At 39.9% G+C, this 16,048-nt stretch overlaps 1 protein-coding gene across 2 annotated transcripts in view; it reads right to left on the minus strand.

Annotated features, from left to right (window-relative positions):
* Window positions 1-16,048, minus strand: part of LOC137620746 (putative oxidoreductase YteT) — a 172,059-nt gene that overhangs the window by 32,874 nt on the left and 123,137 nt on the right. Inside the window, exons 9-10 of one of the 2 annotated variants that reach the window (XM_068351127.1) lie at window positions 10,973-11,161; window positions 10,077-10,176 (exon numbers count right to left, since the gene is read on the minus strand). In XM_068351127.1, the coding sequence (XP_068207228.1) occupies window positions 10,077-10,176; window positions 10,973-11,161 (289 nt within the window). Of the gene's footprint in view, window positions 1-10,076; window positions 10,180-10,972; window positions 11,162-16,048 lie in introns of both variants that reach the window. The other variant, XM_068351126.1, reaches the window with a different exon arrangement.

The raw sequence follows: 16,048 nt of genomic DNA on the forward strand, positions 1-16,048 counted from the left end.
ATGTGCAGTGCCATCCTTCAATTATGTTGTTTGTCTTTGGCAATTCTGTTGTACACTTTCAAAGCAAGACCACATTTCAATTTCAAATTTAGGTGGACGACGCGTATTTCTACGGTTAGGCCGCCCAATCCAGGTATCTTCATAGTAGTCCACTATGCAAACCTTCGACTGGATATATATTTTCATCTATTAGTGCGTTGAAAGTTTCGACGACTCGATCTGGAGAAACGAAGGCAAGGGCTAGTAATATGCGAATATTTAACGATAACTTGGCATCTGTTTCATACCTTCTCTTGAGGCCTAATTCATAAACTTTTCTATATACACACTGACACAAATGACAAAAACACTCGTAATGATTACTAGATGGCAATTTGTCCTCAACTGCCTTTACTATAGCGGGCTCAAAATCTGCATTTACAGACTCAACATCTAAAGTCGGTGCTATTGTTTTAACAGTTCTAAGCAAATATCTGTTTCTCCTTTCTTATTCGGTAATACTGTAATGCATAAGCCAAAGGTAGGACATAGCTGATTTTCATTCCATGAATTGCTTAAAGCTGCTCAAAAATACCTGGCACAGTTTTGAAGGTAACATCCATAAAATAATGCTTGCATGAAGCAAGCACAATGAGATTCTTCAAGTTGAAAATACCAGCATTCTGTCTTCTACTCCTCCGGAATCGAATATCAAGAAAGATTCGCCCTTGCTTGTTCTCATATCTTGTTCTGATAGTATTAATTCGTTTCGATGATCAACAGTTGATCTACATTGTTCTTCCTGCCTCACTCGATTGATTGATCGCTTTATGCTGCTGGTTTGTGGTAGAGCAGTTGCAATACAACCACTTAATTCTGCAGCTGCGTGAGACATGAAAAAATGAGGAGAATCTCGTGTTGTTCTTGTGTCAGTCTTCACTTTATATAAAAACTTCTGTACCTCAACATCTGTCGAATTTCCAGTGTGATTATGTTCACCGGGAATAGAACTGATTGAGCCATCAACTGTTATAGCGTGGTCTTTGCACTTTTCAGCAAAATGTTAGCATTTCCAATAGACCTTTGACCTTACTTGCTTGTCCTTCATAGTAATAGCAATGCTCTTCCTTTCTTGCTTTGAATAGATTCTGCCATGTCATTTTGCAATTGGTTTATCCTTTAAAATAAAAATATCTTTTTGGGTTTTCTTGGAAAATATGCATTGACAATGAACAAAGTATATACTAATGGTTAGAGTACTATCAAGCAATGTTTAATAGTTTATAGCTTTCTTTTTCGATCAATTGTTAATACAAACAACTGTTATGTCGAACAATTGGTTTCCGAATAATTAATATCGAATAACTGTTTTAGAATAATTGTCCTTGTTTACCAGCTGAGACTTCCCTCTTAGTCTGGTATCATGGTAAATACCAGTCACCAAAGTCCATTTTAATGTGAGCCTCCAAACTGCATTCCCAAATACTACCTGACAATCAAACTATCCACCTTTTATAAATGATACTAAACACTGTATTTTAAATGAAAAACAATTAATCACAAAATTAATAATCTTATATAATTAACAAATAGAATTTTAATAAAATGTCTTATTATTACACTCACCTGATGTTCATATTGATTTTTTTACAGATGTTCGGTTTAATTGACATTTACATGTAAATTTAAACATTTTAAAAAGTTTTCCCGTTTTCTCTCCCTTCAATGCATACTTGCCTTTAATAAAGGATGGAACATTCTAGTGGTAAGTGGTAACTAATGTGTCAATGTCTCTGTCTCTCAAATTTCAAAGGCTAAGTTATCCCTATCCTATTGATACCACTAGGCAGTGGGGAAGAGGAAGGGCATGTGAACATCAGGCGAGTATAGAAATAAGACATTTTATAAACATTTTTTAATAGAATTGTTTATTTCTATGAAACTTCCCTGATGTCCATATTGGCGACTCCCATACCCTGTTGGAGGAGGGATGCCAGTGAAGGAATGAGATAGGATAAATTTAATCAAAAGTAATATACTACCATAGTTAAGGTACACTAATCTGTTCTAAATTACTTTGAACAAACCACCTAAAAACAGTTTGAAATACAGGACTCCAGATTGTCTGCTAAAGGTATTTGAATTATAGGACTGTATTAGTCTATAAATGATATTTCTTGGTCTAACTGATACTTTTGACTAGTACTAAATCAATTATCAAATTAAAACCCCATAAACTTGCAGATGAGTTAAAAACTAACTGAACTAAATCAATTAGACCAAAGGCTCCGCACCACTCAGAGGCCTAGAGCCTAGCACTCTTCATAAGCAAACCAGGATGCTTTAAGAGAATACTTATCAAAAACCAACTTGTTATGCCAATGAGCTGGTGCTAAATCTCTTACCAAAGAAAGGTTTCTACAAAATTTAATCAAAGTAGCTGCACTATTAAATTCATGTAAAGTATCTCCACTTTTGAACCTTTTATTATATTTGGATCTAAATCTTTGTGGACTGCTATGATAAAATTTCAAACTATGAATGATGTTGCACTTTTTGTCATAAGATGATTAGGGACCCTAAACACAAAATAAATTAGGGACACTACCTATAATACCAAAATTTTTTTTCCAATTGATATTGAATGGCTGTTACTGGGCAGAGTTTTCTGCTGAAATGCTTTATTCACTTTTAAAACAGGAATGTGGAAGATAGTCACACTCTTAGCCTTAAAATTACAAATTTGGAAGTAATTTTATTTTTCCTAATGATGCCAACATGTAGCTATTTATAGGGGATATTACTCTCGTCAAAGCAGAAAGATGAGCCATAAGACTTTTAGTGAGAGTTAACCATCTACCCGCTAGTTAGGGGGGGGGGGTTAGTTAGCTACCCCACTCACTAACACACCTGGGCCGAGTAACCATTTTGCTTGGAGGTAAGACTTATAGGGGGATAGGTACTGGCAGGCCAATTTGTATAAATAGCTAGAGGTTTGTATCATTAGGAAAAACACAAATTACTTCCAAATTTGTCATTTGTTCCATCACTAATACAAACAACGTTATTTAAAGGTGATGACTTACCTTTAGGAGGGTGGAACTTCGTGCCAGCTGCCTTCTTGGCATCAACCCGGGGTTTCCCTGTACATGCTCCATACATAAGTAGCAGAAACCCTATATCTCGCTAACATGGTCCGCAGCTTAAACAAGCTGTTTGCTTGTGATACTAGCAATGTGACTGCCTAAGTAAGTTCTTCGAGTCATAGGAATCTTCCAGGGGTACCATGGCATTACCAAATACCCATATCGCTATGGGTATGGGGACGCAACAAGTATTATTTCAATACCAGGCTACACAAGGAAAATGGCTTTACAAGCAGATAGGCAAGGCCAGCTTTGCAGAGGTCCCTGGGTGCTGATTCCCCAAGAGAGATGAAGATGAAGGAAAGAAAGAGGCATTCACTACAGACTAATCCCGGGTAACTTTAGCCCTCAATCCTCTGCTACTTATCCATCAAGAAGCTTGAGGTGTTTAAACCACTTGACGTGCAGCTACCAGAGGACCAATGAAGAACGGCTTCATGTTCCTGTGGTCGCAACATGCAGGTAGTGGGCAGTAATGGTCGTCTGACGCTTCCACATGCCCACTTGCAATACCTGCGCCAAAGAGTAGTTTCTTTTGAACAACAGGGACATTGCAATGCCTCTGACGTCATGAGCTCTGGATCGCTGAGTTAGAGGGGGGTTGGGATTCAGGGTAGGGTCAATGACACTGCGTATCCAAGCCGATATGGTGTTCTTGGTGATCCTCCTCTTGACCTTCCCGTGCTGACACTCGGAGGCGAGATGCTGATGTTCTTTTGAGGTAACAACTCAAACTCCTTACTGGACATAGTAACAGTTTATCTAGATCATCAATTACAGTATGAAGACTCCCAATCTGGAAGGGCCCAAATCTAGGATCCGCTACTCCCGGATATTGAGTCTTAGCAATAAACTCAGGGATGACGCTACGAATTACCTACCCCCATTATTATTATTATTATTATTATTATTATTATTATTATTATTATTATTATCATTATTATTATTATTAATTGCTAAGCTAAAATCCTAGTTGGAAAAGCAGAATAGTATTATCCTAGGGGCTCCAACAGGGAAAATAGCACAGTGAGAAAGGAAATAAGGAAAAATAAAATATTTCAAGAACAGTAACATTAAAATAAATATCGCCTATATAAGCTATAAAAACTATAACAAAACAAGAGGAAGAGAAATAAGATAAAATATAGTGTCCGAGTGTACCCTCAAGCAAGAGAACTCTAACCCAAGAAAGTGGAAGACCATGGTACAGGGGCTATGCCACCATACAAGACTAGAAAACAATGGTTTGATTTTAGAGTGTCCACCTAAAAGAACTGGGCTATGTCACAGGAAAGACCAAGTAATCCACTAACTCTCTTGGCTGAAGACGAGGTTAGTAGGAACACCGTCTTCAAAGAGAGGTGGCGATCTGCTGCTGGTGTAATGGTTTGTAGGGAGCACCATTCAGAGACTGAAGGGCGCGAGCCATGTTCCAAGGAGGAGGTCTAACTTCTGACTCGGGGCGTGCAAGCTTGTAGCTACGTACGAGGAGAGAAAGTTCCAACGAGGAAGAAATATCATCTCCTTTCAGTTTAAAGGCAAGGCTTAAGGCTGAGCGGTAGCCTTTTACTGCTGAAACCAAGAGGAGCATTTCCTCCCGAAGGTGCACAAGGTACTCCTCTATTGTTGGAATAGTGGCATCGAGGGGAGAGATACCCCTTCAACGACATCAACCACAGAAAACAGTCCACTTAGCCTGGTAAACTCAAGCTGAGGATTGTCGAAGGTGTCCAGCTATCCTTCTCGCAACTTGTTGCAAAAATCCTCTCTGAGTGACGAGGTGCTGGATAGTCTCCAGGAGTGAAGTCGTAGCAAAGCTTTGGCTTTGTGAAAGATGTTCTCATGTTGCTGTTTGAGTAGATCATGTCATGCAGGGAGTTCTCCCGGAAGCTCCGTCATGAGTTGCAGAAGGTCTAGGAACCACTCTACATGATGCCATAGCAGAGATATAAGAGCCATAGAGAGATTATCGGATGCTCTGATCTTGTTGAGTACTCTTCTCATCAGAGAGAACGGGAGAAAGGCGTAGACGTCAATGTTGTCCTACCGTTGTTGGAATGCAACTCGTCAGAGAGCCTAGGGATGTGGGACTGGTGAGCAGTAAGTGGTAGCCTGAAATTCAGGGACGTCACGAACAAGTCCACAGCTGGAGAACCCCACAAAGTCCCGACTTTGCTGGCTACTAGACTATTCAAAGAACACTCTGAGCCCACTATCTGAGTTGTTCTGCTCAGATTATCTACAAGCACATTCCTCTTGCCCAGGATGAAGTGGGCCAATAAGGACACAAAGTTGTTTTCTGCCCATCTCAGTATCTATACTGCTAAATGGCTTTAGAGGTGCAAAAAAGTACCACCTTGTTTGTTTATGTAAGCCACTACAGTATTGTGGTGTTGTCGCTCATCAACACCATAGAGTGACCCGCCAGGAACTGCTGGAACTATTTGAGGGCTAGAAAAGCTGCCCTCATCTCCAAGGTTGGTACCCTTTGGACTCAGACCAGAGGCCTGAGGCCTGGTGCAGCATATGGGCAGCCACCCTTCTTTTGATGCATCTGGAGAGAGCATCAATTCCATGGGGAGACCAAAAAGGTTAACACTCCTGCGGAGGTTCTCGTCTGCCACCCACCACTTAAGGTCGGTTTGCTCTTCTAGTCCTCAGGGAACATTAGAATGTCCAGGGAATCACTGGTCTGATTCCACCTGGATTTCAGCTGCCATTGGAGAGATCAGATCCTGATGCAGCCAGGGATGATAGGTGACCTATGAGACACAACCACACTGGGCTGGTAGCTGTTCTTGTCTGAGGAAAGGTCTTGCTACCTTCCTCAGCCTGTATAGCCTGTCGTGTGATTTAAAGATTTTCTGTTGATTGGTGACTATGATCATACCTAGGTATATCAATCTTTGAGAGGGAAGCAGGAATGACTTCTTGAGGTTTACCACAATCCCAGAGCTTGGCAAAATGCTAGAGTCTGTCTCGGTGTTGAAGAAGGGTTGCCACCGAGTCTACTAGGATCAGCCAGTCGTCCAGATATCTTAGGAGACAGAAGCTGACCCTGTGAGTCCAAGATGACATTAGGGCAAACACTCTTGTGAAGACCCAGGTGTAGTGGGAAGACCAAAGCACAGTACCTTTAACTGGTAATGGGTGTTGTCAAGTATGATTCTGAGATACTTCCTTGAAGATGGATGCATTGGGATCTGGAAGCATATATCCTTGATATCCAGTGTACACATGAAGTCCTGTGGTCTTACAGCTTGTCTGACCACATCTGCCATCTCCATGCTGAACCGAGTTTTTCTGATAAACTTGTTCAGTGCTGAGAGGTCGATGACTGGTTTCCAGCCTGCAGACGCCTTTTTCACAAGAAGGAGTTGACTGAAGAAACCTGGGGACCTGCTGAGGACCTCTTGGTGAGCGCCCTTCTCCAACATGGCCTGGACTTCAGCCTGAAGGGCCAGCTATTTTGTGAATCCCTTCGCATAGGAGCTCGATGTGGAGGGAGAAATTGAATGAACGGGACGCAACACCCTGAACAAATCATGGAGGCTGTCCAGGGTTCGGCCCCCATCTGCAGCCACCTCTGCCAGAAGTGTTGAAGGCATCCCCCCACTGGTGGATAAGTGGGAGGATTGCCCGTCCTAGCGGGAAGAGTCTCGGCCACTCCCTCTGCTACCCTTACCTCCACGTGAGGATTTAGAGCCCTTCCGCTCTCTGGCTGGAAAGGGCTTCTTCGACACTCTTTGAGACGTTGAAGTCATCGTCGTTGAAGTCCTATTCGTCAGCGGTTTTGTTAGCTGCTTTTGTTTCTTCTTTGGTGGAGGAGACCAATATGGCCAAGATATAAGGACTTTATGTAGGATGGAGTCTTGATTAGACTTTCTCCATATTTCCGCCAGCTGCTCGACGTCTTCCTGCCTAAACAGAGAGGAACCGTCGAGAATCGAGTTCCTCAGTCTTGTTACCTCTGCTTGTAGGACCTGTCGATGGAACCTTTCTATTACCGAGTCCCTTTGCCAAAGGATCGTGTACACCCACAGGTTCACTACCTGGTGGGAGAGGAACTCAATGATTCTAGTTTCCGATAATAGATAAGTATCCATCAAATGCCTCGTGGTCTCCTTAGACCAGTCCTTTGTCCTGATGAGGTGTCCTACAGACCCCAACCAGAAATCTAGTCATTAGGTACAGTAGCCTGCAGGGCGTACTTCGTGACCTCCTCCTGGTTAATGATCTCCTACGCCAAGAACAAGATAGAGAGTCTGGGGTCTCTCAAAGGAGCCTCATCTGGTAAGAGACTCTATTGAGTGGTTGAGAGGAAAGGCTGGAATGGGCTTGTTGGAAACATAATAACTCATCTGCTGCACAAACGGCAACACAAGAAGCTTAGAAGAAGAGCCCGTCAGAGGAAGCTGGAGGAGTCAGCGATCTGGGAGAATGCCTTCCGTCGGGGACTCGTCAGCTCCTTAGACCAGGACAAACCTGCACTGGTCTTGGGAGGCCTCTAAGTCCCATAGACATGGTCCAGCACCATGTCTTTACTCTCTTGAGGGGCCACCACTGGATTGGACTTGTTGATGGCCCTCATGCAGGCCAAGACCTGCCAGAAGGCATGCTATGACTCCTTCTACTCTGCCTCTGTTAGCTTAGGACTTGCTGTCTTTGGGAGATAGTCATCCTCGTCGTAATCGTCTTCCACCCCTGAGCTCTCACCAATAGGAGCCTGGGGTGGGTGGAAGTCGTATCTTGGAGAAGGCATGTTGCTTGTTGACATCCTTGCTGGACCTGGGGAGGATTGTCGAGGCTTCTCTTGCACAGGCCTTGGTGCCTTAGCCAAGGTCTTAAGAACCATTTTCGTGTTCTTTGATTTCTTACGGGATGAAAAATACTCCTTGTTGGACAAACTCGTTCAAGGCTGAGAGGTCTACGACCAGTTGCCAGCCTCCAGATACCTTTTCTACTAAAAAGAGTTAACTGTAGAAGCCGGGAGACTCATCTAGGACCTCTTGGAGAGTGTCCTTCTCTATCATGGTCTGAACTTCGACCCAAAGGGCCTGTCTCTTAGCGGATCCCCTTGCATAGGAATTCGACATCGCTGGATGTAGGGTTAGAGGAGGGAGAGAGAAAGTGAACGGGACGTGGTATCCCACTCTAAGGTCGATGAACGACCGAGGTACACCCCCATGGAGCATCCACCTGTGCCACCTGCTCTGCAGGCATATCCCCACCACTGGACTGGTAAGAAAAATGCCCCCCAAGGAAATTCCCCCTAAGGGTAGTTCCCCTAATGGGAATGGTCAGTACAGATAACAGAGTCATCACCACACTTATACTTACATGTAATATGTGCAGTAACAACAAAAAACGGAATTATCCAGGTCATAGTGTTACACATAAGGTGGGGTAGCAGAGGAATGAATGATCTTATTTGTCTAATGAACTAAAACAATCTCTCTCTCCCTCTCTCTCTCTCTCTCTCTCTCTCTCTCTCTCTCTCTCTCTCTCTCTCTCTCTCTCTCTCTCTCTCTCTCTATCTGTGTGTGTGTGGGGGGGGGGGGGCAGAAATATCCCTTTTGTCATCAGAAGAGTCATCACATGTATGCCTTATAATTATAAATTATTATATACTCCATGAGTCAAAGGAAACAAACCGATATTCTCTTTACATTTCTGTATAACGTAGGGCCCATTACCAAAGAGTAGTTTTAAATCTTTTGATAGCCATCTATTATTATGCAATCACATAATCACTTCTCAATGAAAATAAAGTTTTTTTTTCACATAGAATCACAGTGCTTTACTATCACTTAGAGTAAAATAATATAAAACTAATCCTGAAATGTTTTCTTTATAATCACTTCATAAAGAATAGAAAGAGTTTTTGAGTTGTTTGGGGGTGAAATAGAATAGAAAATACAGCAAACTTTTGTAAAAACAAATAAATATGGAAATGTAGGGTATCATAAATGTAGGTTATTATTCGAGATTTGGTGACAAATCCCTTATGCAGCTACTGACGGGGGATACTATACCTTGTAGTGAAGGGGTTATACGTACACAAACAACTCCACCTAACTGTCTCTACCTATTTGCCATCCTCCCCTCCTGCTCGGAGTGGAGCTCAGGGTAAAAACTCCTATGTTAGGGGAGTAGCTACGACCCTCTCATTCCATAAGAATCTCTCTATAGCGAAGGTACTCTAGGCAGGCACGTGGAAATGTCAGACGACGTTTACTGCCCATTACCTGCAGGAATTGACCCACAGGTCCCAAGATACCTTTTCACTAGGACCAGTAGTAGCTACACAGCAGGAGGTATAGTGACCTCGGCTCCTTTTACAGGACTTTAGCATCAGATCGAAGATGGAGGTTACATGTTAAAATGGGATGACAGTGAAGATTAACTGGTCCTTTCCTTTCACTTTCATCTTCCCCTCTATTGGGGCACAGCATCAGAAACACTGACAGCTGGAACTGAACTATTTCCAGGCAAACGCCACTTTATTGGTAACTCTTTTATTACATGATAGAGAAGTGTCATTCCACACACTCCTTACAAGGGAGTGTGTGTTGTAACCAGGAAAACCCTCTCATATACATATACCTCATAGGTGGAACCAGGAAAATTCATTAATATACATATGCCTTGTCATTAAAACACAGAAACTTTCTGTTCCGCTTTCTTTGTTCTACGGGCCACGGATCCACTGGTATTGCCAAACCACCGGAGCACGAGGTGTAAAAGAATCATACCTCTGCAACATTTAAAATTGTCGGAGTTCTTGGTAACCAGGGATAAATTTCCAGCTAGTTGGAAGGGGCCTTCCCCCACCAAAGGATGAGTCTCCTAAGTAAAGAACTCATGTTTGTATACTGTAGTTAGGAAAGATAAAAATTATCTCCAAATTCATTATTTTATATAAAGTTATTCCTTGATAAAAATACATACCTGAGGAAATTAGAGTTGTGTCATTTAATGCAACTGCTTCAACAAAGGATTTTATCAGATGATAATCAGCTCCGCCATGCCCCCATCCTAGAGGTGACTCCTGCTAAAATTAACAAAATTACATTGTACTGACTGTCAGCACATTATATTATGATTACATGAACAAATAATCTAACTAATAGGGGCTAATCATGACGTGTTTGAGAAATGAAAACTTCTCAAAGGTTTCACTTGAATAACTCATTACAAGAAACGATGTAAATACATTTTATTACTTGTCTTTAGTTAGTTACATCTTTGCTTTGGGGATATTGATCCCTATTTGCACTTAGGACAACAGACAAAGGAAATCCTAATAAATATTTGTACAAAGACCTTTAGACCAATGTAAATTTATAAAAATATTTTAATGAATCTGAATAAATAACAAATTGGAACTGCAGTTCACTTTGAAGTTTTACGTGATCACAATGACAGCTTATCCTAAACCCCAGTAATCTGGTTAATTTGCTTTTAAAAAAAGTAAGTTTATCTTCTTAATTAGGAATAATTTATTAAAGACTAAAAGCAAATGATTCAAACATTAACTGAATCTATATTGAGTAGCATAAACATTTCAAGTTAACAACATTATGAGATGGAGTCTGCCTAACTGTGTCAATTTACTAAAAACTGGTATTCACCTATAATGGACGAAGAACTATTTATCTTTGTCAAAAGAATCTTCACCCCTTAAAAGGTACTGTATTAATGAAAACAAGTGCTTATCTAATTACCTATAAATATGTGAGCCTATCTTTTCCAGTACCTGCTAAGTACCAAGAACTTTGAACTTAAATATGAAGGAGTAATGGATCAGATATGGGCATACTGGACAAGATTGTGGTAATTCTTACTTCACAGCGATGAATTTTGTTGATTCTAGTTAAAAAGTCAAAATGATCAATTTCATGACCTTTCGATTCATCCCAAACAAGTTGCCCAAGTGTTCCATAAACCTCAGTCTTCCGGTTGCATAACTGTTTCGTAAAGGCTATCATGGTAAGGGTTGCTGTAGATCCATCGCTAAATTCAAAGTTCACAACCTACGAACAAAAAATTATTTACAATTTCATATTGGAAATTCATACCTTGATTACTCAATCAAAATACCCTAAGGCCTATTCATTGTTTAAACACAAGACAAAATTAATTTCTTTATATGGACAGTTATGTGCTTTATATCTAATCTAACACACTTAAAGTGAACTGATAAGTCAGTAAAATCGATGGCACTGTAAATCTCCACTTCAGAATCCTGCATTGCTTTTCTGTCTGCAACTTGTATTTGTTGAGAAGAAAGAGGGGAGACAAGTTTGAGAAAATGTAACTGGGAAGACAAGAATTGTTCAATATTCCTTTTGCTTACTATTTTGAAGAGCCCAAAACTAAATGAATTTGTACATGGGTAGCCATCCACACCTGCAATATTCTACTGTACTCTAAATTTTATCTGCTCATCAACAAAATTATATAGTATTCTAAAACTTGAACTTTCTTTTAATCCACAAAATGGATTATATTTTTTAAACAGTGATACAGTTCTTGAAGGCATGTAAAAGAGATTATATTTGGCAAAGTTAGTAGCATCAGGTTACATTCACTAAAGTGAACTTTGGAAAAGCAAGATGCTATAAGCCCTAGGGCTCCAATAGGGAAAAATAGCACAGTGAGGAAAGGGAATAAGGAAATAAATAAATGATGAGAACAAATTAACAATAAATCATTCTAAAAGCAGTAACAACGTCAAAACAGATATGTCATATATAAACTATAAAAAGAGGTATGTCAGCCTGTTCTACATAAAAATATTTGCTGCAAGTTTGAACTTTTTGAAGTTTTACTGATTCAACTACCCGATTAGAAAGATCATTCCACAACTTGGTCACAGCTGAAATAAGACTTTTAGAATAATGTGTAGGATTGACCCTCATGATGGAGAAGGCCTGGCTATTAGAATTAACTGCCTGCCTAGTATTACGAACAGGATGGATTGTCCATGAAGATCTGAATGCAAAGGATGGTCAGAGTTATGAAAAATCTTAAGCAACATGCATAATGAACTAATTGAATGATGGTGCCAAAGATTAATATCTAGATCAGGAATAAGAAATTTAATAGACTAAAGTTTCTGTCCAACAAATCAAGATGATAATCAGCATCTGAAGACCAGACAGGAGAACAATACTCAAAACAAGGTAAAATGAAGGAATTAAAACACTTCTTCACAATTGATTGATCACCAAAAATCTTGAGACTTTCTCAATAAGCCATTTTTTTTGCAATGTAAGAGGACACAGACCTAATGTGTTTCTCCAAAGTAAATTTACTGTCGAGAATCACACCTAAAATTTTAAGAGTCATACAAAGTTAAAGAAAAACTATCAATACTGAGATCTGGATGTTGAGGAGCCAATGTCCTTGATCTACTTACAATCATACTTTGAGTTTTGTTAGGATTTAACTTCATATCCCATAATTTGGACCATGCAGTAATTGTAGCTAGATCTCTATTAAGGGATTCAGCAACCCCAGATATACATTCAGGGGATGGAATTGATGCAAAGAGAGTAGCATCATCTGCATATGCAACGTGCTTGTTTTCTAGGCCAAATTACATGTCATGTGTATATAGTATGAAAAGTAATGGGTCAAAAACACTACCCTGTGGAACACCAGATATCACATTCCTATACTCACTATGATGCCCATCAACAACTCTTTGAGATATATTACTTAAACAATCAATAATAATGTTAAGAAACGACCCACCCACTCCCAACTGTTTGTGTTTGAAAACAAGGGCCTCATGATTAACACAGTCAAAGGCAGCACTAAAATCAAGGCCAGTCATATGAACTTCCTGACCACAATCAAGGGATTTCTGCACAGCATTGGAGATCGCAAGAATGGCATCACATGCTCCAAGGCCTTTACAAAAGCCAAATTACAAACTAGGGTATAGATGATTACCTTCAGCAAACCTATTAAGACGTTAAGACGTTTTGCCAGAAGACATTAAAAAACTTTAGATAATATGGGAGTTATGGATATTGGGTAGTAATCAGTTGGACTTGAGCTACCACAAACACATTTACATAGAGGAGTAACATTACCAATTCTCCAACAAATGCTAAAAGCGCCTCTTCTTGCTAACTTGCACAAAATAACAGGTAACTTTGGAGCTAAGAAATCTGCAGTCTTTATAACAAACAAAGGAAAAATACCATTTGGGTCTACACCTCCATAAGCATCAAGGTCCATCAACAAAGCTTCAATTTCACGAGATCGAAAAGCTAAACTAGTTTGTTTAGCCTCAGGAAAACCGGAATGAGGAAGTTCAAGTTTTTCATTACTCTGTTTACTGTCAAAAACATCAGCCAAAAGGGTTGCCTTTTCTTTTGGACGGTGAGTGACTGAGCCATCTGGTTTAAGTAAAGGAGGAACTGTTACATCTACACCAAAGAGTGCAGATTTAAGGGTAGGCCACCATTTACGTTTCAGAGCTGTACCAGAAAGGGTTTCTTTCATGGTTAAAATGTATTCCTTTTCAGTTGAGGCATAAACTCTCTGAGCAAAATCTCTAAGCTGAGTATAGTTATTCCAGGTCAAATCTGATCTATTACCCTTCCAAAGATGATAGGCCTCCTGTTTCTCCAAATAAGAACGTCTATAATCATCATTGAACCACGGTTCATCCTTCACTTGGTACCTTAGCACACGAGAAGGGATACGCCTATCAATTATGTTGACTAGATTCTCATTCAAAGGAACACAGGATCAACACTACTATATAATTGTGACCAATTCAAGCACAAAAGTTCATGCAAAATCCCATTCCAGTCTCCTTGAAATTACATATAAATTTTACAAGAGTATGATACATCAGGGACAGGCTGCTCAGTCTTCACTACTAATGAAATCAAGGCATGATCAGATGTCCCGACTGGAGAACCAACCTTTCTAGTTATAACGCCAGGGGAGTTAGTGTATACAAGGTCCAAGCAATTACCAGACCTGTGAGTAGCTCACAGCCTAATTCAGAGGCAAAGTCTAAAGCTCTTAAGCCATGGCGATCGGTAGGAGAGATAGAACTTAACCACTCCCTATGGTGAGCATTAGAATCACCAACAAAGACAAAAGAAGCCTTTCAATCATCTTCTTGTATCTTAACCATAATGTTAAGAAGACAATCGAAGATAGAATCATCCATGTCTGGATTCCAATATTATTATTATTATTATTACTATCCAAGCTACAACCCTAGTTGGAAAAGCAAGATGCTATAAGCCCAGGGGCTCCAACAGGGAAAAATAGCCCAGTGAGGAAAGGAAATAAGGAAATAAATAAATGAGGAGAACAAATTAACAATAAATCATTCTAAAATAAGAAACAACGTCAAAACAGACATGTCATATAATAAACTATCAACAACATCAAAAACAAATATGTCATAAATAAACTATAAAAAGACTATGTCCGCCTGGTCAACAAAAAAGCATTTGCTCCAACTTTGAACTTTTGAAGTTCTACTGATTCAACCACCCGATTAGGAAGATCATTCCACAACTTGGTCACAGCTGGAATAAAACTTCTAGAGTACTGCGTAGTATTGAGCCTCGTGATGGAGAAGGCCTGGCTATTAGAATTAACTGCCTGCCTAGTATTACGAACAGGATAGAATTGTCCAGGGAGATCTGAATGTAAAGGATGGTCAGAGTTGTGAAAAATCTTATGCAACATACATAATGAACTAATTGAACGACGGTGCCAGAGATTAATATCTAGATTAGGAATAAGAAATTTAATAGACCGTAAGTTTCTGTCCAACAAATTAAGATGAGAATCAGCAGCTGAAGACCAGACAGGAGAACAATACTCAAAACAAGGTAGAATGAAAGAATTAAAACACTTCTTCAGAATAGATTGATCACCGAAAATCTTGAAAGACTTTCTCAATAAGCCTATTTTTTGTGAAATTGAAGAAGACACAGACCTTATATGTTTCTCAAAAGTAAATTTACTGTCGAGAATCACACCTAAAATTTTGAAAGAGTCATACATATTTAAAGAAACATTATCAATACTGAGATCCGGATGTTGAGGAACCACCGTCCTTGACCTACTTACAATCATACTTTGAGTTTTGTTAGGATTCAACTTCATACCTCATAATTTGCACCATGCACTAATTCTAGCTAAATCTCTATTAAGGGATTCACCAACCCTAGATCTACATTCAGGGGATGGAATTGATGCAAAGAGAGTAGCATCATCTGCATATGCAACAAACTTGTTTTCTAGGCCAAACCACATGTCATGTGTATATAGTATGAAAAGTAATGGGCCAAGAACACTACCCTGTGGAACACCGGATATCACATTCCTATAATCACTATGGTGCCCATCAACAACAACTCTTTGAGATCTATTACTTAAAAAATCAATAATAATGCTAAGAAACGACCCACCCACTCCCAACTGTTTCAGTTTGAAAACAAGGGCCTCATGATTAACACGGTCAAAGGCAGCACTAAAATCAAGGCCAATCATACGAACTTCCCGACCACAATCAAGGGATTTCTGTACAGCATTGGAGATTGTAAGAAGGGCATCACATGCTCCAAGGCCTTTACGAAAACCAAATTGCAAACTAGGGAAGAGATGATTACCTTCAGCAAACCTATTAAGACGTTTTGCCAGAAGACGTTCAAAAACTTTAGATAATATGGGAGTTATGGAAATTGGGCGGTAATCAGTGGGACTTGAACTACCACAAACACATTTACATAGAGGAGTAACATTACCAATTCTCCAACTAGTGCTAAAAGCTCCTCTTCTTGCTAACTTGCGCAAAATAACAGATAACTTTGGAGCTAAGAAATCTGCTGTCTTTATAAAAAACAAAGGAAAAATACCATTTGGGTCTACAC

This window comes from Palaemon carinicauda, chromosome 27, assembly GCF_036898095.1.
Source record: "Palaemon carinicauda isolate YSFRI2023 chromosome 27, ASM3689809v2, whole genome shotgun sequence".
Taxonomy (NCBI): Eukaryota; Metazoa; Arthropoda; class Malacostraca; order Decapoda; family Palaemonidae; genus Palaemon; species Palaemon carinicauda.